General features: G+C 42.7%; 1 protein-coding gene across 6 annotated transcripts in view; it reads right to left on the reverse strand.

Annotated features, from left to right (window-relative positions):
* ralylb (RALY RNA binding protein like b) overlaps positions 1 to 18,627 on the reverse strand; it is a 105,278-nt gene that overhangs the window by 22,175 nt on the left and 64,476 nt on the right. The window contains exon 1 of one of the 6 annotated variants that reach the window (XM_035530425.2): positions 4,682 to 4,965. The exons of the other annotated variants lie outside the window; for them this stretch is intronic. Coding sequence (XP_035386318.1) covers positions 4,682 to 4,718 — 37 coding nt within the window. The 5' untranslated portion in view covers positions 4,719 to 4,965. Of the gene's footprint in view, positions 1 to 4,681; positions 4,966 to 18,627 lie in introns of those variants that run through there. 6 annotated transcript variants of the gene reach the window in all.

The following is an 18,627-nucleotide window of genomic DNA, read 5'->3' on the forward strand; positions in this document are numbered from 1 at the left end:
TTCAGCCGTTTAAATTTAAGGTGTTCCACTGGCCAGGGGCACAGATGGCAGTGGCAATTTCCTCTCTCACCAAGATGGGGATGAGTTGGCTGCAGGCTGGATGGCTCCCTGGACTGTGCTGGGTAGTGGTGGTGTGTGGTAGAGGGGGCATGGCTGAGTGTCGTCTGCAGGCTGAAGAGATGGTCCAGATGAACCAGAGTTAATGCACCAGAGTTATTCCCACAGAGTTATTGAAATTCTACCTTAAACATATTTTAGGTTTAATTAATCCTTAGTAATTAATTGCCTAAGACCAACACTAAAAAACTACTCTAGAGGGCATCTCTAGTTATCTCTAGAGGGCAACTGAAGTGAAGTTGGACTAATTTACCAACAAGTTTCAGCCTGTGAAAAAGTTCAAAGTATAAATGAGACCATTTTAAACAATTTATTCACTGTTTGAAAGAGGTCTGTGAAGGGTACCAAAGAAAGGAAAAACCCACCCCAATTCAGTATATTCTATTCTGTCATTTTCTCCACTGTGAAGAAAAGTGGTACTTTCAAATTGGTGTCGATTCTGTATGCTAGTGTTGACTGCGCTCATTAGCCACCTCAATGAGTTCAACATTGCGTAACGGGTTGAACATTGTGTAGTAGAGGAGAGCTTTGTAATATTTAAGGAAGTAAAGCGAAATGTCATACTTCAGAATAGAAGTGTATAATCAAGCATGGATGGGGCACACATGCTTGATGTGATTACACATCAAGCAGCAAATCCAAACAGCCTGTAGAACCGCATGTTCTCTGTAAAAAGAAATATGCCACAACAAAAAACACCTCACTTTTCACCATTTCCCACCAGGTAGATATAACATATATGTTGTCAGTCAAGAAAAAAATGCAGTTTTGTTTACTGTGTCCTATAAGCAAAACATAACAAGAATACTAACCATTGGGTAAAGAGTTTCTCACAACCCAGTCACTAATGTGGTTTACTACAATTATATCTACTTCAACCGTTTTAACACATGTAACCATTTTTTAGCTACTGTCAAAAATATAGCCCCTGGTGTGGGATATCAGAATGGGGGAAAACTGTTTACATTGCTATCACGTGAACTGCTGTCTCTTTCAGGCTGCTCGCTTTCAGCAGTGGATGTCCTGTTGTGCTCATCGCCAACCATATCCATGTCCTTGGACACCTCCCTCTTGTTTGTTATCTACACCTCCATTCTGAGCTCAATGCTTATTTTTCAGCGCAGTGGGAAAACTACTTGCTTACTTTTACTGAATACAAACTAGAGCAGAGTGCGACGGGCTGGCTGTTGGCCAGGGTCATAACGCCGTTTAATCGCATTGATAAACATGGGCAAAGGCAGGTCCACATAGGCCAGCGTGAATAGGTATCACAGGCAGAGCACAGGAAGAAGAAAACACAACAATACACTGTCAGACACAGAGATTATAAGTGTCTACTATATTTAAAATGCATCCTTCATTGCTGCACGCTACAACTATCCCTATAGGTATAAAAAAAAAAAAAGTAAATAAGGATAAAAATAATGCCCCGGACTACGTTAATGGACATTTTAATGCTTTCAGTGAGATATGTGCTACATTATGTGGCTTGCATTTGAAATTCTCATGCTTTCCGTTCTGAGTGGTAAAGGTATGTTTGCCGTGACATATTCCTGCTAGGGTGGGCTATCTCTTTGTCTCTCTTCCCTTATTTCAGTGGGAGGGACAGAAAAACAAAAAAAGATCCTATTGCAATCCCCCCCCCAACCTCCCCCCCCCCCCAAAAAAAAACAGATCTAGCATAATCTGCTAAACACCCACACGCCAGATAACTCAAATAACTGAAAAGTGCTCAGACCCAGACCCTGCAGAAAAACTCTGCCTGTGTTGCCAGGTGCACAGCAGGCAACCCAGCTGTTCACCTCCTCACAAGAAATCAGAGAGGCAGTGATTGGCTTCTGCGCATACAATATGCGACATGTGGAAGAGCAGAACAATGCAGTGCAAGCCCAGCCTATAAATGGATAGAAATCACAGTTTGGAAGGAGTTGCACTGATGTGAACAGCCTTAGAAGCCTGTAGTATTATAGTTGGCAGTGATGCATGAAAGTGAAAAACAAACATAAACATTGGCTCATGGGCCGATATGAAATAACCATGCCGTCTGAGAATGATGACCCTGGGCGGAAGAGAAATCTCTGCTAAATCAGGGATGGTAGAGTGCACATGCTAAAAATGTTGCCATCCTTTTACCAAGATAGCACTGGCAGTCTGCTCTGAAAGCCTGACACTATAGCGCTCCTGTTCTCTGAGCTATAGCAACATTTCAGCATGCAATTGCGGCAAAAAGTACAGCTGAGTTCAGCTTTTGAGTGTAGCACAAAGATGAGGATTTTTTTCCCCTTTGGTAGAGTACTCTCTCTCTCGCACACACACATACACAGACCTTAATCAATCTCACTAAATATTTCGATCAATGATTTCCCAGTTATGTCAGAGTATTACCCTGTTATATCAAAATTATTATCCCAAATCACATTTGCCTTACACACAATTGGTCCTCATATATTTTAAATTGTTTAGGGGTTTATAAGATTAGTTTGAAACACACTATTGCAAATCTAAGCCAGAGAAACATGGGAGGAATGAGGTAAGTGACAAAATTATATTGTTGCTCCAAATAAGATGTGGAGCTGTACTGGGGATAGGCTGTACTTGGCATTTCCAAGAATTATGTCCTCATTAGAATCATGAAGCAGATGAACGTCTGTAGATAGCATTTCTCTTGGGAATTTGTCTTAATACAGGTGTGTATGTGTGTATCTATTTGTGCACAGAGTGCCTGTACATGCATCCCACTGATGAGCCCCAGCGAGACCTAGGAAGCACATGCTCTGACTAGACATTTCACAAAGCACTGCCACTTATTAGGTCAATATCCTTTACCATGAGTACTTTTCCAGAATTGGCTAAGGGAGCATTTAATTCAGCACCATGGAGAGCGCCCGTGACATGGTTAGCTGAGACATAACTATGCCAGCAACAACCTTGCTTTAGAGAATGGGTACGGTTGCAATATTAATATTAATATTATATTATATATTAATATTATATATAGAATATTATTGCACAAATTTTTATTGTAGAGAAACCAGGTCCCTTAGTGTTGCTTATCTGTATTCAGAGTGCTATGCTTAAGCTCTGACGAGGATGCTGAAGGATGCTCTCCATTTTGTCATGCATACCAATTTATTAAAACATGTAAATCATAGGATAGAAATGACAAGGGCTGCTTCTTATCTGGGTCAACAACCATATTATTTATTTAGATTGTTTGTTTGGTTTGTTTGCTTTGTCTAAAAAGTAATATCTGAAGCCTATGAAATCATGCATAGATAATGGAACGTCCGCAGAATGCATGTAATTCAAACGCTCATTGGAAACACTCAGTGCAAAATGTAAAAGATATTCCCTGCCAGCAAAATAATATAAATCTCTTTGGGAGATAAAATATTGGAATGCTCTTAGCAGAAGTATTTTTGCTCTTTCCCTATCTAACTCTCTCTATCTCTGCACAGAATATTTGAATCAAGCCACTGCATCCTTAAGCAATTCTGGTCCCCATACACAGTGCACTACAACCAAAAGTTGTTTTAAACAAGACAAGTTCCTCTTCTGAAAACTACTTCAGAGCCCTAGCAGGCGAAAAGGTGAACACACCTTTAAATTACCTATACCTATAAATTACTCCCTCTTTTAACAGCTGAAGATATGATTGAATTCTACAGATTCTAACCTGCATTTTGTGAACTAGATGTGCAAAACACAAACGCTGCTTTGCTCAGCTTCAGTTCAGAATGAAAGAAGAATGAGAAAAACACCGTGTGTTTGAGAATGACCCCAATCTCCCCAGGCACGACGGATTGCAAAAGTCATTTCACGGAAACTCGCTCGTTTTCCGCAGGTCTGACAGATGTACTTTCGTTGCAAAGGACATCACTTCTGCAACATACAGTTTGTCGTTGTTGTTGACGACGACGACGACGACGACGATGGTGATAATGTTGATGATGATTAATAGCAGAGCTTGGAAAAGAGCTGCTGTTTACTCACGCACGTACAAAGCCGCTCTGTTCACGTCTAGTTTGTTTTCTCTTAAATACCAGCGTGCGTTAAGCAAATTCCATATGTTAATATGCACCCTCTCAAACTGGGTGCCTTGAAACGGCTCTTGAATAAACATTAGATCCTCTAAGTAGAATCGAGGCGCTAAGAAGCTACAATGATTCAGTGAGAGTTGGCTAGGCGACCTCAATCGCTATTATTTATTCATTATCATTTATGGAAATCAAATACACTTTTGCATTTTGGTAAACAAGATGTGGAATAATTTTAACGCTATTTGAGCATGTTGTTATTCACCAAGGAATCAGTTCAGCACGGCAAGACAATGTGCCAGCAGCATGCAAGCAAGTCAGTCCGTCGCGTTAATCGATAACGTTACAAAAAGTGTCAATGCACAACATATGTTACTGCATGCTTCATTTAACAGCTGCTACATATCTGCCTGTCTAATCGCTTGAAATCACAACTATGCAAATTTGGACAAATATAACATTTAACCTAAAACTGTATATAAATATTTATGCTACATTTGCAAAGTTACCGATCGCAGGAAACTCACATCGATGATTACGACGCTTCCCTTTGTACATGGTCATTCTAAACGGGTCCAGATTGGCGGCTTGCAATTCCTTCCTCGCGCAAAAAGTAGCGGCTGACAATATCGCCAGCTGTTTTTCCCTTGAAATAGATCCCCTCTTCCAAAGGTGAGGGAGAAACAAACCGCCGTGCTCGGGCAGAAGATACCACTGTCCTTGTCCGGAAAGGGGGGTTTCTTTGTGTCAGCCGCAGGTTACTCTGCTAACCACCAGTGCTTTTGGACAACACCGAGTAGGGTAGACATGAGCCATCAGGAGTTGTTCTCTGACAAGGATGACCTTCTGTTGTTAAGCAAGTTAACAGTAAGCAGACTCTAATTCTAGGCCGCTTGTAAGTTGTTGATCATGTATGTTCTGTAACTTCATCACATGCTTGGTTGGGGTTGAACCTGGAGACAATGTTTTCTAATCAGAGTAGCATTTACTCTTGACATTCCAAACTGATTAATAACATTCATAACAAATCTTTTAACACTTGGCATAAAATCAAAACATTATTATATAAAACCAAACATATAAACAAAAGACATTGTGCATGAAATCTCACAAAGTTACAGTGTCCATTAAGGACTGTAAAATCCAACTGAATGTGTATAAAAGTCTATAATGCATTCCTCACAGCAGCAGCTATAGCTCCTCATTCAAAGACAAACATCTCTTTGTGCTTTCCCTGCGAGATGGCGTTGCTAAGGGGATAAGGGAAGGAGAATTAATATTGTGGTTATAGTGTGCTATTTATTGCCCTTTTAGACATGCATGTAGGAGTCGGATGACTTTCTTTTGAATGGAAATAAAAGTGGTATATATATATATATATATATATATATATATATATATATATATATATATAATACCAAGTGACACTGAGTGACATAAGCAAATGAATTCACTCTAAATGACATGGTATGTCTAAAGCTCAGTTCATAAAATGACCGTGAAATGTCTCACGTTTTGCTGAAAACCAGACAGGGCTTTCCTGGCCAGGATATTGTATGCAGTATGTTATCTCCTTGAGAGGCAAACTAGAATTCAGCTAGGGGTGGTGTTATAGCCAAAGATCTGCAGTTGTCAAGACAGTGACATCGAAGAAGCTTTTGAGCCTCAACTGCTATAGCAACAGCACTTTCAGCCCACGGTCATTAAAACGCTGCAAAACTAGTACGCCAATTAGTCCAGAGCTCTTGTTGCAGTGTTCACAGAGGCATTTCAGAAAGTTTTGTTTTTGCCTTTATCAGAATCTAGTAATAAACAATAAGTGGTAATTAGTCACTGTAAGGTGTTGACACTGATGCTACCACTACTGCCTGAAGTAATCATTGCCGTCACTCATCCCAATCAGGAGGCAACAGAAACAGCTGAATTAGAATGGCATTTGGTTCTACTTCTCATTAATTCGAATGCTGTTTTCCTAACTCTTTTGCGCTCTCTACTGGCTAGTTTAAACACATTATCTCTTTTATTGTGCATGGCATCGGCCACTGGACTATGGGAGTTGGACAATTCCCCTGCATCTTCCCCCAGGACTTTAGCTAGTTTAAATTGAATATTTTAAATGTATTGTTTAATACTTGATTTGTGTTTACATGTCAGTCTAGTTCTCTTGTGTCTTCCTTAATTAATAAGATCCTTAATTAAACCTTAATTACAGAGATATGAAGGTGTTACTGTTTTTGGTGCGTTTTCATGGGACATCAGTTCCATTTCTACTTATGTTTGCTATGTGTGATTCTTGTCTCTGTTGTTGCAGTAAAGCAGTTTTCCTCGGAGACTTCTCTTGTTTCTTCTTCCATTATGATGCAACAATTGTTTTGTTTGTTTGTTTGTTTGGTGTTTCTTTATTTTTTTTGCTATGTTGAGAAAATGATTACCTTTTTGCCAGAAACATTACTTTGTAGATCTGGGACATAAGAGTCACGTGGCTGTTGAGCTGAATGAAACTGAGCAGTGTATCAAGGAACTCGAAGGTGGACAGGGAAGGAGACACAAGGGGGTACCAAGTTCTACATCTGCCCCTTTCCTTACCATCAATGTCCATCAAGCAAAGACTGCAGCAGATGGCTGGGAAAAATGGCCGAAGAGCCTAGCGCACTGGAGCTCAGCAGGAGAGCGTGGCTGTCGCCCAATGGTGAAGGTGCTTAGGAACTATACTACACACCATACTGCAAGCAGGTGCTCAGCACTATGACTACTGCCATCACAGCTTTGGTGCTGGAAGTAAAAGTGTTATAGGTACTAGAATCTGCCACCTGAGCAAAAAGACAACAGCACTAATGTTGGTCCATCTGTGATGGGTTCTGGAACCATTATCAGTCAAGAGGTTGAAGCATTGAATTGCATGGTGAACGTCAGTGTTATGCAGCAGAGGAGCTTCACGAGGAGATGACATAACAAGTGTCTCCAGCCGAGTGACTGTGGAGACACTGGTGCGCTGTTAGTGCACAGATAGACTATGCCAGTCAAACCTGAGCCGAGTGGGAGACGAGAGAGACTTGGGGTTAAATGTGGAGAGTAGAGCGAGCAGACAGAGTAGAGGCCGTCGCGAGGAGTGGCACTTCCACGGTTTTCGTCAGTGGACTTGACCCCGCAAGCCAAGCAGTTCAGCAGCAGCCAGGGCATGTGGCTGGCTCTAGGAGGGACAGAGGCCAGGCTGGACAGATGTGATGCTGCAAGGGCTCAGCGCTAAGGCACTTCACGCTGTTGGGGCAGCCTCCGGATGAACGACTGTTGTTCCACCTGTGGGAGGATCTGGTGTCTGAATGGTGTGTGTGCGCGGTGGCTACTGGTGCCACGCAGCACGAGGGCGCAGCTGTTCTGGGTGCGGTGCATGGGCACTTTGACATGGGCAAGATACTGATGTGGATGAAGTTCTACTGGCTGGGCTACAGCATAGACGTGGAGCCGTACGTGCACTACTTGGTGAGGAAATAAACGGTGAGGTTGCTGCGTGAGTGTGCACCTGTGTACCTTCCTGAGTTTGTTGGGGCTGCATCATCACCAGGGTGTCGGACAGTTGAGAGCGAGGGGTCCGTGTGCCTTCGGACTCTGGATTTAGGGAGTGGGTCAATTGGCAGCATGTCAAGGACTTCCCAGGTTGCTGTGTGCCTACCCCTGGTAGATTAAAGTTAAAATGATCTTAAATGTAATATTTTGAATTTATCATTTAATTGTTGTGTTGGTGTGTCACTTTAGTTCTGTTGTGGCTTTCTTAATTAATTACTGTGATAGGAACGAGTTATCATCTTTGTGGTGTTTTTCTGATCGGCTGATCAAGCTCCATTTCTTCTGTTCCATCAGAGGCCTTGTTTTTCTTGTACATGATCCTTGTTACAGGCTTTGCTGTTGAAATAAAGCAGTTTTCCTCAGGCAGAAACGTCTTCTCCTGCCTCTTCCATGCCAACACTGCAATCATTTTGTTTGTTTGGATGGTTTTTGCCATGTTGAGAAGAGAATAGCTACCTTTGTGCAAGAAACATTACTGTGTAGATCTGAGCACGAGAGAGAGATAAAGAGCTCATGAAGCTTATTCAAAATGCTACACGGATTCTTAATCATGCAGAAATTATTTATAAATGCAGTTTTCTCCATCTAGATAATGTTTAATGTACAATGTAGTGCACAGTACAGGGCTATTTACTTTTAGAATTCAAATTCATATCTAAGTGTTTGTAACTTATTTACAAGTATTTAGAATATAATTCTCCAGTATTTTTGAAACAGTATTTGGATACAGAGTGCCAGTGAATGTAAATGTCCAAAGCTGTGGTTTTTACAGTGATGTGTAGGCTGTCTGGACATGCACGTAATGTTTCTAGATTAAGTAGTGAAAATTGTATGTCCTCAAGAGTGCTTCACTATGTGAGGTGACAGTCACTGTTGTGGAACATAATTCACATCACAACACAGACATTCAGGTCCATGTTTTGCTTAGTCACAGGGCATACTTGAAACGGTCCGTCCACACAACTGTACTGTATGACTCTATGAACAGTCATGCTTCAGTATCATGGCTATGTAATCCATTGTTAAATTAGTGACATTGCAGACACAATCAAAGGTCTTTTTACATAGTATTTGTATTTGATTAATAGTACTGAAAACTAAACAAGCTAATTGATTCAACTTTTCAGTCTTCAACTTTTCAGATGTTACATTTTCCAAGCACCACTATCATTTCTTGGTTGAGTTAAGGTATAGCAGGAGTATGTCTGAAGGTACCATTTACAAATAGTGAGATTACCTTTTAGAGGCCCAAATGTACATGTACCAGTTTGTTTGTTTTTTTAAATCATTTAGTTTATCATTGTTTTAAAGATAACTGTGCCCCTCACTGTTTTAGAGCATTCGGTGTGGCTCATAGAAGTCACTATCTTTATTCATCTGCATTTCACTCATACACAAAAAAACAAAAAAACATAAACTGATTTATATCACATATCACTCACATTTTATAAGTTTGAATTTAAAGTACATACTGCAGCATTAGGTATGCATTGTAATGTGCTTAATAGAACAATATATGTGTTATATCTGTTACTAAAATGATTTACAATGCATTATGAAAAATCGCAGGTTCAGAACTGAAACTGAACAGCAGACTGAAACCCACCAGGCATCACGCAAACAAAGCCCTTAGCAGGACTCGGCGTATACTGCAGGTCTGTTCTAACAGAGGCGTTAAAATACGCATGCCCGAGTCCCGCAGATGCTGTTTCACCAGCTGCCTGTTAGTAAACTCAGCACAAGCAAATATGCTCGTGTTTAATGCTTGTATTACGCTCTCAGATAATATAGATAATTGGATGAATAAATTCCTGGGGCTTCTGTTGAAGGCACAGTGTTATTAATATGCTGAAATAAAAAGAAGGCCCAGACAGGCAACGTAATCTTGTGATTTTCCTTTCTTAGGCGGAATATACAACAAGAGTGCCCTCTTGTGGACTATATTTAGCAATACAGGCGAAAATCCAAACGCGTCGCTTAGCATTCAGGTCACCCGTCAAAGCCAAAAGCTTTTATCAAGCTCAGCGCATTAATGAAAGGTCGATTCAGGACGGAGTAATATGAACATTACAGTGCCTAATCCATTCAGGCAGTGTGTAGTGTGTAGTAATGACAAAGGCACTTAACCATAGCGCTATTTTAATGCTGTTACATTACTTAGACTGATTTGCTAACAGGAGGCTTTTGATTGATTTGCTGACAGTCTCTGCAAGATGTATTTTACAAATTCATCAGTCGTCATTTGTTATGATCAATGCTAAAGCTGTTGTAAGACGGTCGGCGGGACGCTCTACTAGCTCCTCACTGACAAGACTAAATCCAAGAACTTACACTAACCTAAACAAACATGTTCTGAATATCTAACAGCTATTGTATAACATATCTGTGAGCATGAATGAGCCACAATGGAGATTTAACATATTGACATATGACTTGCAAGATGACAATCAGATTACAGTTCAGTGCATATAAGTGCACCAATTTTTCCTTTTCTCTCTCTCTCCCACACACATACACACACAACACATGCCCCCCCAACACCCACAACCCCCCCCCCCCCCACACACACACCACATTAACACACACCCATACATAATGCGGCTACACACTCGAGGGCAGCAGAGTGCAAAGAACCACATTATAAAAATATTCTCCTTTTTTTTTGTGCAATGCTATTCAAACAGTCATTAGAGTCTGACTAATATAATTCAGTGGGGCCTCTATTGCTCCCTCAGTCACTCAACCACACAGATAACCATAATACAGCTGAAACACACACCCTCCCTCTCCACCCCGCACGCCACACGGCTCTAAAGAAATAATGGAGCTTCAAATGGCAAAAGCGTCCGCCATGGAATCCTATTTGGAAGGCAGAGACATTTTGCTTTCTCCAGTCATCTGCAGAGGAAGTAAACTGTCTTTGTTCACGTTCTCTCACAACATCCCCCTGCCGTCAAGTAATATGGCTTGTAATGAAGAAACTATTATCTCTCATTGTTTGGTACAGGACTGATGATATCTGGCATACTGGCAGCGGGGGTGTGATCAATATGCCATGCCTGATGGATGGCATAATACGGCAGTCAGACTGGCATCCTCCCACCCACTCATCAGAGAAAGACTGCAGAAGCTGGATTTAGGCCTAACATTCTGTAATAAATCCCCCCTCCACAACTCCTACACAGTGAGGCAATTGGAACTGTATGTCAGAAATAGGATAGAACCCCTGTCACATCGCTCTTCCAGTAGTTATCAAACAGATGCACCTCTGAAAGCTTTGGCTTCAGGCTTCCTTCTGGCTGCAGAGACCGACACACTGCTTGCAATGGGCTGCTGCTATTTGGATATTAATTTGTTTCTCGGTGACAAGCTGAAAGCACACCATGTGCATCACGCAGTATTAATTACATCCTATGTGCAGCCTTGTGGATTAATTATGCCTGATTATGAAAAGAGGGCAATGGAGCAGGTAAAAACAGCACACAGTATAGAACCAGACAGAAACACAGCTCATTAGATCACGCAGCGTATAGAAAGGCACCAGTCTATGAACTTTATATGTGTCTGCTATACATATATGTGTGCGTGACGGGAGGCCTGGAGAAAGAACAGTAGTCAGAGAGAAGGAGAGGCAGAGAGAGAAGGAGAATGAGAAAGAGAGTGGGAGAAGAGATACATAGAGAATGACAAACAGAGCTGCAGTCACAAAAGAGAGATGCAGTACGCCTCCACCTCACTGACTGCTGGAGGGACTCGGTCCCAGTGTGTCTCAGACCTTTCCTGGATACATGCTGACACATGCCTGTGTGCTGAAGCTATAAGCGACCTCCGACCGCTGACGAGACCCCCAGAGAGCTGCTCCAGGTCACTGCACTCGCTGCGCGTTTCGAAAAATTCATAATAAACGCAGACACAAGCACACTCGGGCTGGATGAGAGTCTCAAAGACTTGGTGCTGAAAGGCGCGGCCGAACAGAGACATGCTTTGGAGAGCAAAATTCTCTGTCAAGAAAAGACTGAAGGAAGTCTGGACCTGGGGATGGAGGATTTTTGGGAGGAGAGGTGGGGTGGAGCTGAGAGTGGAGCTGGTGCAGGGCTGGCGGACTGATGGTTTACAGTGGAAATATTGCTCCCTGGGGCTTGTTCTCTTTTTAAGTCTCTGTTTTCCTCTCTTTCCCTCACTCTTGCGCTACCTCTCTTTCAGTCTTTTTTCAGCATTTTTATATGATATTTTTATGTTGCATTTCTGCTATTTTTAACACGTGTATTGCCTCATTACAACACTAATTTGCTTGAATTATGCTAATAAATCCTGTGAACCCTTAAACCCCCATGAAGCTCAGCTCTTCAGATAGCATTACATAAGGCAATTACTGAAGTACTCACTAACTTGAGTGAAAAACCAGCTACAGCTAAATATATTTATCAGATACATTTATTAGGTTTTACAGTATCAGATACATTTATTAAGTTTTACACACCTTAAATCACTTATTTCCATCATTGGTTATAGGTAAGTGGGGTAAGGTTAAGTAAATACAGCATCAACGCCGGCACACCACCAAATGTACATGCAAATTCTGCTAAAGACAATGTTAATACAACAAACAAATCCCATCAAACCTTGGGATTGTTCAAATCAAGAGAGGAACGTATGTTCCATCACCAACCACAAGGTGGCACTAAATGCCTACTGCAAAAATAGGCTAAAAACCCCACCACCCATTCCACATGTCCATACATCTGATGACAGAAGTTGAGCAGTCCACTCGCTTCGCCACAGTTCCACAATGCAATTAATATTTATTACATCGCCACTTACGGTATAACAGGCTCCATCATTCTATTTGGAGTCTAAATTTCAGTTGACAGCAGTTTTCAAGCTGCTCTGAATGCGAGCGGCCTCATTTTCTCTGGGGATATGAGGTGCATAAATACAGCAGGAGCCCATTAATAACACTGTCAGACAGGTGGCCAGTGAGATGAGGCAATGTGCAGGCAGGCTTTGTGTTTGTAATAACACAGCCGACCTGCGCTGCTTTCACGCACACCTGGCCACCAGACCACCATTCAGCTGCACAACGGCGTAATGAAAGCACTGTGATGAAGACCTGGCACCATGGCGGCAGACGGCAGCGCACCGAGGCGAGAACCCACTATGCCGCGCGTGGCTCACCGCTTTCCCAGGGTCCCCGTGCGCGCGAGCAGGGTCTCATCTCGGCAGGCTCTCGCTCTCCCAGGCACCTGCGTTCCAGACGGCTCGGTCTGGGAGCTAAGCACTGAGAGGTTACGTTGTGGAAGCAACAGAGAGGCTGTCCACGTATCTGTGCGGCGTTTTGGTGAGCGGCGAGAGCAGGAGCAGGCCAGGTGAGCCGCTGCCATGCCGTGGCTCCTTTCATCTGCTGCTGCTGCCCTTTAGCGCGCTGGAGAGCCCCCCAGGGGAGCGCGCCACTCAGCTCTGCTCAGCTCCTGGAATCCTTGCCAGGGCTCACGGCGTCTGGCGGCCAGGAGCAGCAGAGTCCTTTAAACAACAGCGACAACGACGATGACTATATCTATCTATAATGCATGAGTAACTACAAAAAGAACGCCAAAAAAACACCACGATTCTAACAGCAATTTAAAAAAAAAACATAAATAACATGGTTGCCGGATTAGAAACTCAGGGCATTTGGTTTAACATGGAGCAAAGCACGAGCAGGAGTTGATGACGCTGTGAGTGAGGAAGAGGAGCTCATTTTTGCGTGAGAGCTAAGGGTCAGGGAAGTATGCATAAAGTGTACCCCATAAAGTGTTAAGTGTTTGGGTATGAATATGTTTGCGTGAATGAGTGTGCATTTCACGTGTCACTGACTTGCCCGCTGGGCGTGGGTTGAATGTTCAGTTCCACACCATACCAAAGACACATCTACCCTCACACCATACCAAACACATCTCTACCCTCACACCATACCAAACACACATCTACCCTCAAACAAGAGCAAACCCACATGTATCCACTTCCCTTACACTGTGCCAAACACACTACTCTTACTAGTCACAACTGCGAATATGAGCCAGGGACCATCGCCTTCAGTGTAAAGGTTAACATTCCAGATTCACACCACCTGCTAAGAACAGCGCCCCCTTCAGGGCACTTCTGCCTTCCCTTCTGTTACCTACACTACCCCCCCCCCCCCAAAAAAAAAAACCCAACAACAACAACAACAACAGGCATTTCACTAACATCAAGACTAAGAAGCCATCTCGCATGCATACCCAGACACATAGAAACCACAGCAGAAGCACTATAAACCACAGCTCCAAAGCTTGGACTCCATGAGGGGCTTGTTTGCACTGGGAATCAGCTCAGTGTGGGCCAAACTCTGCCTGAATGGAAACCTAATGAGCGCTTTCCTAAAGCGGGGCTGCCTCGCTTTCGCTCGTTGCTGTGCACTCTCAGTCCTCCAGGCATGTGGGCTACTCTGTTCACCGTTCGCCAGCTGCTGGGGGTTAACGGAAGGTGCGATCGGAGCCGTGTGCAAGGTAAAGATGCTGAGCTGCAGAGATAAATAGGGAAGAAAAACATGCAGAAAGCAGGTGGAGATAGAACAAGTAAAAGCAGAACAGGTGGAGAAAGGGGCAGACGGGGGTGGAGCAGATGGAGATCGAATATGCGGAGATAAAGTTGGAGCTAGAAAGTAAGAAGCACAGCAGTTTCGTTTAAATTACAATGAGACTAAGCCTACAAACCTACAATTTGTACTTTACACAAAAGCAAAGCATCTATGGTAACCTAAGCTATAATGGGATGCATGGCAGTGTAAAAGTCTCTCTTACAGTATGTCTTTAGGGCTTCACTTGAGGTAAGAAACAGCCCATTTAGTAGAAAATTAGATCAGATTTAAAAACCATGTTACTTATTCTCTGTGACATTCATAGTAGTAAAGCAGTATGTTAGGAAAAAGTGCCAGCCAAATGATTAAAAGTGTGCTGATTCATGTACAGGCGAAAGGAACAAATGACCCCGATTGGAGCATTTAAAGTAAACTGCTGTATATTCTTTATTATATATGTATTCTGATAATACCACACTGAAGGTCTTCTGCTGGGATGCTTTTCTTCTCATACAACAGATATCATTCCAATAATTCACATTTCCTTATGCTTCCGAGCCCCGTCGTCAGCAGATAACTGGATGTATTGTACCCGCCACAAATGTCTTTCTTTATCTGGACAGTGAGCTGCTGAGGCTGTTGGGATTGAAACCGTCACCTGTCTCCTGATTCTCTTTATTCCTCACTACTGCTTCCACACACACAGCTGATATTTACACAAGGCTTCTTTAGCTCTGGCATGTCTGGGCCCACTTTAAATGGGAAAATACACAGGACAAAACAAACGCTGAGCTCCTACCACCTCATTTTAATTGAAATGAAAAAAAAAAAAAAGCAGTGTCTCATAAACATGTTCTGCTGTAGCTAACGTCCACCTTCTGTTTGCACACAAGCTTGCAGAAACAAGCTTGGTTTCAAATACCCACAAAGCACTCGTCTGTTTGTGCTGTTGTAATAACAATGACATCTCATAAAATATGGTACACAATCATTGTAAATGTGAACTTACATCCACACCCAGACATCCACACACACACTTTATATATATATATATATATATATATATATATATATATATATATATATATATATATATATATAGAGAGAGAGAGAGAGAGAGAGAGAGAGAGAGAGAGAGAGAGAGAGAGAGAGAGAGAGAGAGAGAGGGCCTTTTAAATCACCTTGTCTTGGTATCGAGTTGGAACCTGTCAATACAAACCCCAGAAACATCCCTAGGCTGTGTGGATGCTCATTCATTCATTGTGGAATTCTGGGTGATTTTGCACCCACTTCTGTCCAACACAGGCACATGACTACACAGCAGACCAGGGTTTTCTTGCCAAGTTTCTCTGTCCGGCACCCAGCACACCAAAGCTGCCACCTGGGTAAAGTGAGATGGATTGTCTGTACGCTCTCTCTGACAGGTCAAACACACTAATTCTGTGATTAGATATTCGGGTTATTTCACAGGGAAATGCTAGGTAGTAAATCAGCCCTCCAGCTAATGACAGGAGTCTTAACAATGAAAACAAACAGCGTAAAAGTGGTTGTGTGTAGTCTAGTCTTAACACTGTAAGGCCCTGAAATCTGCATACAAATTTGATTAGGGCTTGGTATGACAGACTGAAATGTACAGTATGCATGTATGCATCTGTTTGTCCTTATTAGAATGGTGCGCATTTGGATGCAGAAGTAGACACTTAGTAAAAATGATGGATGCACAGGGTGATGGGTAGTGAACAGGTATAAGAACAGGGTGTTCTATTTCTGACGCTTGCACTGTATCATGCAAAATGTCCTGTCTCTGTTTGCAAACCACATGCTTTGATACTCTGATGAAAGACTATCCGCCCTTATTCTTGATGTCAAAACATGCAATTTCTGTGAGAGACTTTCTTAATGAATGCATGTTGCGACTGATAATGCAGTGGAATAAAATTCAAGATGGGTCATCTTGCAGTGAGGTGTATGAAACAGAGGTGGCTATAAGATTTTAGGATGCCAAAGCTGTCGACCCAAACCACCCTATCGCCATCACAGATCTGATTGAAAACATCTCACTTCTTTTGCATGGTAATAGATAATCAATTTGAGGCATTACGCTGCCAAAGGCAAAACCCCTCACACAGATTGTGACTTGATTACAAGAAGCGTCCCCTGGCGGCCACTCCTCCACGTGCTTAGCCCAGGCTCCTGCCAACGAAGCCGCTCGAGCGATGCAGGACGGTGGGGCTTGCTGAGGCCGCCCAAGGGGAACGGGGTGATGAGGACACTGTTTACTCAGCAGCAACCTCACTGATCACAGGCTGATTAATGAGCACACAGGCGCCGCTGTCCGGGACGCATTCTAATCACTCGCAAGGACGATGAGTGGCACGGACCGGCATGTGCGCACACGGGCACCGGGGAAAATACACATGCCATGAATCCTCTGGGTGAGACGTGGTGAGCTGTGGATTTTGAATGGCTGTTTCAGGTCAGAGGGTTTGGATGTACACAACATAGGGGTGTAGGGTTGAAAACAGAGAAAAAGGTCATCAGTGTAACAAGTCTCCACTACTTTTCAGGCTGTAAATCTGCTGATCAGTTTGTCAACAATGATAAGATAATATTAATGGCTATAGTTGTGGACTGTAGCTAAAGATTTGGAAAGTGCTGGGACAATAGGTGATCTCTGAAAGAGTTGTACTACTGGTGGCAGTGCATCGAGGTGTGGTACTGGAACAGTTTAAATTCAAAGCTACCCCCCCCCCCCCACACACACACACACAGCTTCTTTTATATTAAGTTTTTCTAATGTTTGTAGTTATGGATAAACTTCAAATACCAATGCAATGTAAGGATTAAGTATACATTGTTTCAAATGGCATGCAGTTTAAGTAAATACATGCGTATCAACTTTGATTAAAGTCTGATGAAAGATGCAGATCATACTAAAGATTGGTTTAAAACCCGAGCTTTGGCTGTCTCGCTGTCACAACACGAGCATGCTACACCAAGCTAAATGTTAGGTGACTTGACATGACCTGAACAGTTGCAGTGTAAGCACCCATATGAAGTGGGAAATTATACATTCTTTGATCAACAGTTAAAGAATCAGAATCAGAATCACTTTACTTCACCAAGTATGGAATTTGTCTTGGTGAGTGCACACACGTATGTAACATGCTAAGCAGACCTGACAAGCATGCAGACTCCTAACAGGCAATTAACTAGAGAAAAAAACAGAAATACAGAGTGAAGCGTGAAGAGTAGTAGTAGAAAACAGACGTGGAGCGCAGCCTTTGATGTACTTTACATGTACATATATGGATATCGATACATATGCAGGTCATAGTAGGCACATTAATAAAAATCAAGTCTACAAAATATTACAGAATTATATGAATAAAAATATTTGCAAAATATTACTTCTGTACAGTTGTGAAAATAAACACACTTTATAGAGACATCACTGTAGTACAGTAAGGGAGGTGGTTGGCTAGGTTAAGGTTAAGGTTAAAAGTGTAAAGTGCAAAGAATCCACTGCAGCTGATGAACCCTACAGCTCTGGGAAAAAAGCTGTTGGCATGTCTGGTGGTGTTGGTTTTGATGGCCCTGAATCTTCTACCAGAGGAGAGTGGCTTGGAAAGGTGATTTCCAGGATGAGAAAGGTGAGCTATAATTCCGAACACACTTCATCGCCCTGCAGTTAGAGCGTGTTTAGTAGCAGGAAGTTGATAGTTCACCAGAATGCCAGCTGCTCGACTCTCTTTCTGCGGGCATACTTATCACCATTGGCTGTGAGGCTCATAACAACAGTGGTGTCGTTTGCAAACTGCAGGATCTTCACAGCTGATTCCGAAGAGACACAATTATTGGTGTAGAGACAGAAGAGAAGGGGTGAGAGCACACAGCATTGTGGTAGTCCAGTACTGAGAGTCAAGGGGTCTGACATGTGTTTTCCTAGCCACACCTGCAGTTTACTGTTTGTCAGGAAAGCCATAATCCAACGGCACATGGGATCTGTCACTGACAGATTGGACAATTTCAGATGAAGCAGCTCTGGCCCAATGGTACTGAAACCTGAGCCGAAGTCCACCAACAGAACTCTAGTGTAGGTTCCAGGACTGTCGAGATGCTGTAGCATGAAGTTCAGGGCCAGCTGACCACATCCTTAACAGACCTGTTAGTTCTGTATGCAAACAGCAGGGGTTCCAGCAGAGGATTGTGAATGTCTTCAGGTGGGCTAAGACTAGGTGTTCAAAGACCTTCATGATTACAGGGGTCAGGGCTACAGCCCTGTAGTCACTGAGTGCAGTTGAGAAAAAAAAA

The sequence above is a fragment of the Electrophorus electricus genome, chromosome 14, assembly GCF_041902795.1.
Source record: "Electrophorus electricus isolate QZ-2024a chromosome 14, ASM4190279v1, whole genome shotgun sequence".
NCBI classification, from domain to species: Eukaryota; Metazoa; Chordata; class Actinopteri; order Gymnotiformes; family Gymnotidae; genus Electrophorus; species Electrophorus electricus.